The 10,000-nt window shown below is 32.0% G+C and overlaps 1 protein-coding gene across 2 annotated transcripts in view; it reads left to right on the top strand.

Moving 5' to 3' along the window:
* LOC137634807 (phospholipid phosphatase 2-like) overlaps positions 1–9,373 on the top strand; it is a 95,422-nt gene extending 86,049 nt beyond the window's left edge. For both annotated transcript variants that reach the window (XM_068367356.1, XM_068367355.1), the window contains exons 6-8: positions 508–684; positions 5,678–5,873; positions 8,696–9,373. In XM_068367356.1, the coding sequence (XP_068223457.1) occupies positions 508–684; positions 5,678–5,873; positions 8,696–8,742 (420 nt within the window). In that variant the 3' untranslated portion in view covers positions 8,743–9,373. The remainder of the gene's footprint in view (positions 1–507; positions 685–5,677; positions 5,874–8,695) is intronic.
* The last annotated feature ends 627 nt before the right edge of the window (positions 9,374–10,000 follow it).

Genomic DNA, 10,000 nt, shown 5'->3' with positions numbered 1-10,000 from the left:
TTGAAGGTAATTGGTTATGGTGGATTATTGAATTATAAGTGAACTATTTCCTTTGTTCTGATAGCTTTTCAACGTTTTAATTTTTATTCCTCTTAGTTATATGAGAACAACTAATGATTAAGAAACTGACTATCTCTTATTACCTGAAAAGACTGAAAGCAAAGCATCAGTTTTGCTGCCTGCCAAATCACTTTGAGTAATTAATATGTAGGCCCTTAAATGTACCTTTGTATTTTCCGAACTAGTATAAGTGTGTATATGTAGACATGACTTTCACGACAAGCATATCATAAGAATAGTCAAGTATTAATTACAGATATTTACTTGGTAAATCTTTAGCTTCTACTGCAGGGCCTTGAGTATATAAGTACATTTATTAACATTAATTTTATTCCTCTTTAAGTTATCAAGCCTATTACTATGTAACTAAATTACAGTACTCAAATTGGTATGTGATTAAACTATGCTACATGTAAAGTAGTCTTATTTCTTTATTACTTTTTGCAGGTTTACATAAAGCAACGCTTATGGAATAAATGTTCAAAATTGATAGCTCCGTGGCTTCAGCTGATGTGGGTCACGTGGGCTATAGTCTGCTGTCAGTCACGATTGTGGGATAATCGACACCACTGGTGGGATGTTCTTGCTGGAGGTCTTCTTGGAGGTTTTGGATGCTTGCTTAGTGTAAGTTAATATTTTTATTTTAACCTAAGTCATAAGCCTTATATATTTTTGTAGAATGGAACATGTTCTTACTTCACTGTACTTTACAGAATAATGTACTATTTAGTTAGATTTTTTTTTATATGAAGTGCTATATAGTCTTATAGATAATATTTAAGATGAGATGAATTGACTGGGTCTTTTTCAAATGATTCTCCTTTGTAGTAATGACCAGGTTCTTTACTTCTCGACCAAAGTTAATTTTCAGGGAAAATTTGATTTGCTATGTCATATCTGATTTTCATATTCTGATGTTGAATATTTCCCTTGTTATTGTGGCTCAAACTTGCTTAATAAAACTTGAGCTTGTTTTAACTGCAGTATTGTATGGGGAAATTAGTAGATAATACAACCAACTGCCAGACGAAAATCCAAAGAAATATTGTATTTTTATTAATTATTGCAAGTACTGTATTGCTGTATTGCAAAAACTATTAACTGTAGCGCAAAGGCTGTTAGGAAAGACAGCGACAGAAGAAGAAAGAGAGATAAAAGATAATAAGGAAACTAAAGGCCAGTAAGAAAAATACCAAGGATAAGCAAAAACCAAAAGAATCATGAAAAATCTTATTTTAAGACGGATTATACAGTGAGTCCCCTTTTATTAACGTGTGCGATGGGGCTCATCAACAACCAATGAAGAAAGCAAAATCCTTTATAGTAATACCTCGGAGACTGAGCTCCCCAGAAACTGAACAATTTGATGATGGAGCAAAGTTTCAAACATTTCGCAGGTCGAACAACTTATAAGAACCTCCATTTAACGAGACAAGGGCAACTGAGCATGTTTTCAAGTTTCTCTTTCCCAGTTCAGACCGGAATAACACAGTTCCATTAACATTTTTATTAATTTAATTTATTTATTGTTTTTTATATTTTTAACTCTACACAAGTGCAAGAAATTTCATGTCTTCAAAGGAGGATGGAAGGGATCCTATCCGTCGTTCAGTGATAAAGGAACTGATGCAAAAATAGACTCGTACGCAATTTTGTAGAGAAATTTCCCTCCATTTACTATACAGGGGGACTAACCTTCCACAAAACATTTTTCACCTTCCTCCCCTCCTCATCACCTGCTCAAGCCATCCAATTTCCTTGCTACAAGAGAAGTCAATCTGGATTTATTCCATATTTAGTAATTTGTTCTTTTAATCCTAACTTTTTTGCTTTCTGACTCTGTTCAGTATTCTAATATTGTAAGCTTTGTGTAAAAATCATCATCATTATCTCCTACGCCTATTGACGCAAACGGCCTCAGTTGGATATCTCCAGTTGTCTCTATCTTGAGCTTTTAAATCAATACTTCTCCAAACATCATCTACTTCAAGCTTCATAGTCCTAAACCATGTAGGCCTGGTTCTTCCAAGTCTTCTAGTGCCTTGTGGAGCCCAGTTGAAAGTTTGGTGAACTAATCTCTCTTGGGGAGTGCAAAGAGCATGCCTAAACCATCTCCCATCTACACCTCACCGTGATCTCATCCACATATGATACTTGAATAATCTCTTATAGTTTCATTTCTAATTCTGCCCTGCCATTTAACTCGCAATATTCTTCTAAAGGGTTTGTTCTCAAATCTACAAAATCTGTTGGATATTGTTTCATTGTCATACCAAAACTCACGTTCATACAGTAACACTGATCTCACTAAACTGATTTACAGCCTGATTTTTATATGTAATTTCAGGCAATTTGATTTCCAAACTTTGCTTAACCTGGCCATTGTCTGATTTGCTTTTTTTCAATCATTCATTAATCTCCACTTCTAAAGACCCTGAATTAGAGATCCTAAGTCCTAAATATTTCAATGATTCCACCTCGTTAATCCTTTTTCCTTATAATGATATTTCATCCTCCATTGCCTATTCCGTTCTCATTATCTCTGTCTTTCTTCTATTTGCCTTGAGTCCAACCTCATGTGATATTTCATACATTCTGGTAAGCAAGCTTTGCAAGTCCTGTGATGTTTTGCTGATAAGGACTGAATGATCAGCATACTCTAGGTTAGCTAATTTTCTGTTACCAATCCAGTCCAATCGTTCTCTGCCATCCCCAACTGTTCTATGCATTACAAAACCCATGAGGAGGATAAACAACATAGATGACGACACATTCCCTTGGAGTACTCCACTATTCACTGGAAATTCATTTGATAGGATTCCATTAACATTAACTTTACACTTGCTATGTTCATGAATAGACTTAATTAGATTTACATAATAATTGGCCTGTGCATGCTATCAAAGGCTTTTTCAAAGTCCACAAATGTAATCAAAAGTGGATTTCTATATTCTACGCATTGCTGTACAACATGTCTCAAAATGAAAATTTGGTGAGTGCAACTTCTTCCTCTTCTAAATCCTGCTTGTTCATCTCTCAGCTTTGCATCAATCTTTCTCTCTAGTCTCTTTAGAATGAGCATACTATATATTTTCATGACAACTGACGTAAGTGTGATGCCTCTGTAATTATTGTAATCAGTCAGATCTCGCCTTTTGCCATTCTCACCAACACTCCTAGCTCCCATTCATCAGGTTTTGTCTCTTCATGCCACTTTCTATAAAATAATCTTGTAAGTATTCTGGGAGTCACTTCATTTTCGGCCAAAATTATCGTAACCAGGGTCTTTCCATCTCTTGTGTTTTTTAATGATATCCCTGACTTCAAATACACTGAATTCATTCATGGACACATCAAGATCTTCCTCAGCTTCGGGTATATCAATCAAATTATTCCCTTCATGTCTCCTATTCATGATCTTACTATAGTGTTCCATCCAACGTTGCCTTTCTTCATCTTCTGTTGTTATAACAGATTCATCTCTTTTTTATTGGATATATGCTTCTTTTTTACCCCAGTAGAGATTTTATCAATGATTGTATGAGCAAGTCGTACACCACAGCCACTCCCGGAATTCATAGATTTGTAAACATCATCTGTTTTCCTGTCAAAATATTCTCTCGTCATTCTTGGCTTTTCTACCTTGTAATTTTCGTTACTTCCTCAGAAACTTTCAACAATCAATTTCTGCCTTTGTCTTTTTTTTTATAGTATCCCAAGTATCATTTGATATCCATTGTTTTAACCTTGTAACTGCATGTCCAAATACTTCACTACAACTGACTGATATGTGTTCTTAATTTCACAACATTCTTCATTGTCTACTTTTCTTCTCTTAAAGTCTCTTAAGACTGCAAATAAATTCCTACATTTAATTGCAAATGTTTCTCTGTGCGCATCTTCTAGAAGCTTGGTCGTATCAAACCTAGGTTTTCTGTCTACATTTCTGTTGGATGCTTTTGATTTCAATTTCAGTATGGCAATGAGGAGGTAGTGATCAGTACCAATATCTCTACCTCTATAGCTTCTTATATTTCTCAAAGTCCTCCTTCTTTCTTTGTTAATAGCTATGTGATCTATTTGATATTTGTAATTACCACATGGTGAAGTCCATGTATATTTGTGGATGTCCTTGTGCTGGAAAAGAGTACTTCCAATAACAAGATGGTTTGTTGAACAAAAACTTATAAAATGTGCTCCATTTTCATTTGCAACTTTGCCAAAACCCTCAATACCCATCACATTCTTTATACCTTGATTATTCCTTCCAAAGTCAGCATTGAAGTCACCAATCACCATTTTTATATATCTCTGGGATCTCAATTATTACACTCTGCAGTTCTTCATAGTATTCATCTTCCCTTTCTTCTGGGGAATCTTTTGTTAGTGTATAGCAAACTATAATACTCATATTGCACTGCTTTGATTTAAACTTTGCAAGTAACAATCTACTATTTACAGCTCTCCATTCCTTTAATGCCTTTTCTGCTTTTGGTGTCACTATCATTCCTATCCCTTCTCTTCCGGCTCCATCTGTTCTTCCTGATTAGATATATGTATTGCCTTGGTCTAAGATTTCTCTAGCAATCCCTTTACATAGTGTTTCAGTGAGGACCAAGATATTCAAGTTATTTTTCCTAAATTCTTTCTCCACTTGCTGTAACTTCCCACTCTGATTATGTTCTAACATTCCAATTACTAATTCTAAATTTTTCTTTAGTATTCATAAACTGGGAGATTCTTAGCACCCTGCTACACCCGGGTCATGGGGCCATTCTGTCATTGTCTTTCCATAAACTGACTACTGTAAATCCATAGAGGATTCATTGGCTAAATTCATCAAAGGATAGCCAGTTCCTTGTGATGTGCAATGCCTAACTAAGACAAGTGACCCCTGCCAGTCCATACTGATTCCAGTAAGATCATACATCAGGCATCGGGAGTAGAAGCCGAAAAGACGTCGTGTCTATCACCTTAAATTCAATCCATCACCCTGCTGCCAGCTACTTCATCGAGATTTAGGCAGGCATTTCTTCCACACCCAAAGTTCTTGTTACTCCACCAGGTTGCTCATCCAGTTATACTCGTATAACTGTTGGAAAACATGGATTGTCAAGATATACAGCCTTGGATTGTGTAAAAATAGCTCATATTAATTTCTTTCATTTTTATGGGGAAATTTGATTTTGTGTTCGAACACGGTTTTAGAACTAATCATGTTTGATCTCAGAGGTACTACCGCACAGTGTATATTTTATTTTAATTGTTTGTAAACAAGATACCATAGATGAAGTAAAGCTAATTTCAGTATTGGTGATGAATTTCTGTTGTGGTATTTTATTTATACAGTACTGGGTACCTATTTTATAAGTGGAAATTTATTTATTTTTAACTGCCATTAGTGTTTTACTGTGTTGAATACACAGAAGCTTAACAAAATGTGTAGCTGGGACTAATGTCACATTTCTTAAAAGTTATTGTAAATATGGAAGAGCCTAATGATAATGTATGGAAAATCACACTCATATAAAAATAGCTAATCTTCCATTTCCAGCAGCCTAATGATAATGTATGGAAAATCACACTCATATAAAAAAAGCTAATCTTCCATTTCCAGCTGCACTATCTCTCCAACTGGTTCATACGAGAAGAAGATTGCTTAGAGAATGAAGTCATAACAGCAGATCCCAATTACATGAGACATAACTCCCGTTTCTCGCAGACATCGGTCAAAAGACTAATATCCACCACTTCAGAGACTGACAACCACAATGATCATCGGCAGGATAATAGAGAACTTACGGACATCAATGGTACACCTTAGTCTTTCTTTAAATCAGAATCAACACAACACTTGGTTTTCCTTTTTGACGATTCTTTTTAGTATGCTACTTTCTGTTACTTGATATAGCACTGCTTGTTTGTAGACGTCACGTAGCTTCTATGCAAGCAAGCCATACAGACCTGCATTTTATGCAAATGTAAAGTTGTATCTAACTTACATTTAAAGGTACTTGGTACTTGAAAGATATTAAGGAAATTAAATAATGTCCAGATTTACTTTTAGAGAGAGGAAATCAGTCCATCTCTAGACTAATTTTAAACTACCCATTGATAAAGTTTTCATTGAAAATTACAGCTGCTATCAGGTATTTTTTTTTATAGAAATTTGAACTCTTTATGAGTATTCCGTCCACTTACTAATGAGTCTATCTATATGAAATGATTTACTGTATATATAATTTTAGCCTATAAGCAGCCTATAGTTTTGAGAACTACTTTAGAATAGTATTTTCACTATTCAAATTTAAAGTTAGCTCTCTTGACTAGAATTCTATTGCGTTGTTTCTTGAGATAAAAATAATATTTTTAAGATTGGATTACCAAGTGCTGTGTATGAAAAGATTTTGCATTTCTAGAGGATTTTTTGTTATGGTGACTATTTTTTATGAATAAAATAATATTAATTTGTACTGAACCTAGATAAGAAATTGTTTGAGTTCAAATATTTATTCATTCCTCTTGAAAAACTCAGTGGTAATATGGTATAATTGTGGTTTTGAAATTACAAGGTTTTGGTTGTAGAAATCGACGATGTTTAATGCAATGTATTGATGCGCTTAAAGTGAAGATTTTGTTTTTTATTAATGCTTGCATAATAAGATTTGATGTTTGTCCAGCTGTAGTTTACATGTTTAGTTGAAGTGAACAAATATTTGTTTAGAAAATATACAGTATTTAATAGTTAAATATATATACTGTATATATATATATATATATATATATATATATATATATATATATATATATATATATATATATATAAATGAATGGCATTTAGCTTCTAGAAAGCTTCAGACTTTGAAGGAAGGAGAACGAAAGTGAAAGCTTTAGCATTTTGAACTACATTTATTTAAGAGATCATCAAACTTTCGGCAAATTATCTAACCCATCACCACGGCTAAAATCATGAATGGATACAAATATTCTAGTTCCCATATCAGGCTTTTCGTCTTAGTTTATTGTAAATCATATGGTTTATTTTTTGTTGTATGAATTATTATTGCATTATTAGGTTTGATTTTAGATATATTATCAATTTTGTATAGATTTGTTTTAATTTGTGTTTCTTTGTCCTAGATTATTTCACATAGGCTTTGTGATCTCCTTAGTAAATGTAGTTCAAAACACTGAAATTTTTGCTTTCGTTCGCTTTCCTTCAATAACATATACATATATACTCGTACACACATGCACAAACACACACACACACACACATATATATATATATATATATTATATATATATATATATATATATATATATATATATATATAGAGTACAGTATGTATGCTGTATGTATATATACACATATATGTACAGTATATTTTGTATGTATATATTTTATATTTATATATATGCATATACACATAAACATGATTTTTTCCTATTTGTCTTAAGAAACTTTGCTGAAATACTGTATTCGCCAAAGATGCATGAAGTGGTGCTAGATGACATTCCAATCAGTTATGCTTTTAAATTGATGATGTGTATGTATTAGAATTTAATTTTAAGCATTGGCTTTTTTTTACCAAAATTCGTAGAGCTGCTCAGTAATGCAAAATCTTAGGACTAACGCTGTCAGAAACAATTAAGATTAACCATAGCATATTTGTATAGTTGTGTAAATATTAAAATTGTATTTATAAGCATGCTACTTCTGGAGAAATATAGTCTTTTCTATTTTTGTAGTTATGACAATGTATATTTTCAGACCATTTTAACAGGATAAATTGTTAAAATTTTTTTTTTCATTCTTCCATAGCAGATGATTTCTCTGCATATTTTTAAAAAGTCAGTAACGATTTTATTGATTCGGGCATTTAGTTATTTTCACACATTTATTACATGGAATGTTTTGAATATGTTTATATTGTATATTGACAATGTGGCTGTAAATTGGCTCCAAAAATAAATTTTATGAAGTTGTAGATTGGCTGCTTTTCTTGTATACTCTGCCTGACGGAATTTCTTAGTGAGATAAGGAATTCTTTCCGGTTTTCGTAGATTAATTACTACCTGTTAAATTATATTCAAAGTGTAAAAAAAAATTGGTAGGTTATACTTTGACAATTAGGTAGAACACTGGATCTATGTACACAAATACTGTATTGAAGAGGAATGATTGTGTAGAGATGCCATATAATTGGTATGATATGATGAAAAATGGAGTTATAACACACATTCTCTTATTACCTTTCTCAATAAGCTTTTCTGTCTAAATTTTGTTATATTGCCATCAGTTTCTACCTTCATCTTAAGTGTTGCAGTTCTGTTACTTTTACTAAAACCCAACATCTCAAAGTAATTTATCAATGTTACATATACAATTATTGTAAGTATGCTTTTCCTCTTGTACTAAGCTGTATCAGTGACTCATCACACATTATTTATTAAAAGTGAGAAAAATAAAGATTAGATGTCAAACATAAAGATGGTGAAAAACATTTAATCATATCTGTTGTTGATTGACATATTTCATGTAAGAATTATCGAATTGAATAAATTACTATAATGATAAAACGATACCAATTGTATATCAAGTATTGTTTCATCAGAAACCTCTTCTTTGCAGGGTTTAATGTGCCAGAGGAGACAATGTTTTCTTTACTTCGTCTTTGAATAAAGGACAGGGAAACATGGCACTCCAAGAAGAAAATGGGCAGACTGATACTGTGTTTTTCCGTAAGACTCGGCCACTAAGTCTTTGGCTTTTTTAGTCTAGCAGCCAAAGTTCTATACCAAAGATTAAAATTCCAACTAAATTTTCAGAGGAAAACTAAGTGAAAACTTAAATATCTGTAACGTGAGCGTACTATTTAAGATTGGTGATATATCACATCATTGGATTTTGACAGAACTTACCAAAGGTGTCCAGTATAGCCAAGTGAAAAAAACACTGAGAATCACGACTATAGTATTCCTTCAAATGTGAATTACTGTATGTGTTTCATCAATTTTATGACAAGAAACATTTCACAAGAAATGGACGCATTCAGCCAACTGGAATATTGTTCATATAATTTCCTGTGATGAAATTGTTACCTTTCAATGCTAATGAAAATTTTAAGCATATTGCAACTGCTTTTAACTATCAATTACCGGTACATAACAAGAAATTTTGTTGATTCCATTACCATTACCTGTGGTAACGTGTACTATATTCAATTATTGTAACAAAACGCGGTTAAGTAAATTGTCAAAAGAGATTAATTTCATATTTGAATGTCATTTCGAGTACCAAGTACAATATTGTAGTACGTTTTGTGTCATTTCTTTTTAATGTAAAGTGATGTCCTTTTGTTGGATTAATTTTCTTGTATGATTTTCCTTCAAAGTTCCTATTGGATCAATAGATATTTGTATACATGCTCATTTATGTATGTATATATATATATATATATATATATATATATATATATATATATATATATATATATAGTGTGTATCTCCTCTACTCATATATACATATAATATATCATTTATTGATTTTATATATACATGTATACTGTATAAATATATTTATATATTTATGTATATATATATATATTATATATATATATATATATGTATATATATACAGTATATATATGTATATATATGTATATATATATATATATATATATATATATATGTATATATGTATTTGTGTATGTATATGTATATTTGCATGTATGTATGTAATTATGTATATTGGTATATATACTGTAGTATTACCTCGGGTTACAAGTTTAGTTAATTATGGAGGTGTTTTAACATGAAATGCTCATATCCTAGCTTAATTTTTACCTATAGGAAAGGAAAGTTATTTATCTGATGGATTCCACACATTTATAGATACACATACAGTATACTTCTATTTGACCCCGATACCAGAAAT

The sequence above is a fragment of the Palaemon carinicauda genome, chromosome 45 (genome assembly GCF_036898095.1).
Source record: "Palaemon carinicauda isolate YSFRI2023 chromosome 45, ASM3689809v2, whole genome shotgun sequence".
NCBI lineage: Eukaryota > Metazoa > Arthropoda > Malacostraca > Decapoda > Palaemonidae > Palaemon > Palaemon carinicauda.
This window is presented reverse-complemented; position numbering and strand designations above follow the sequence as displayed.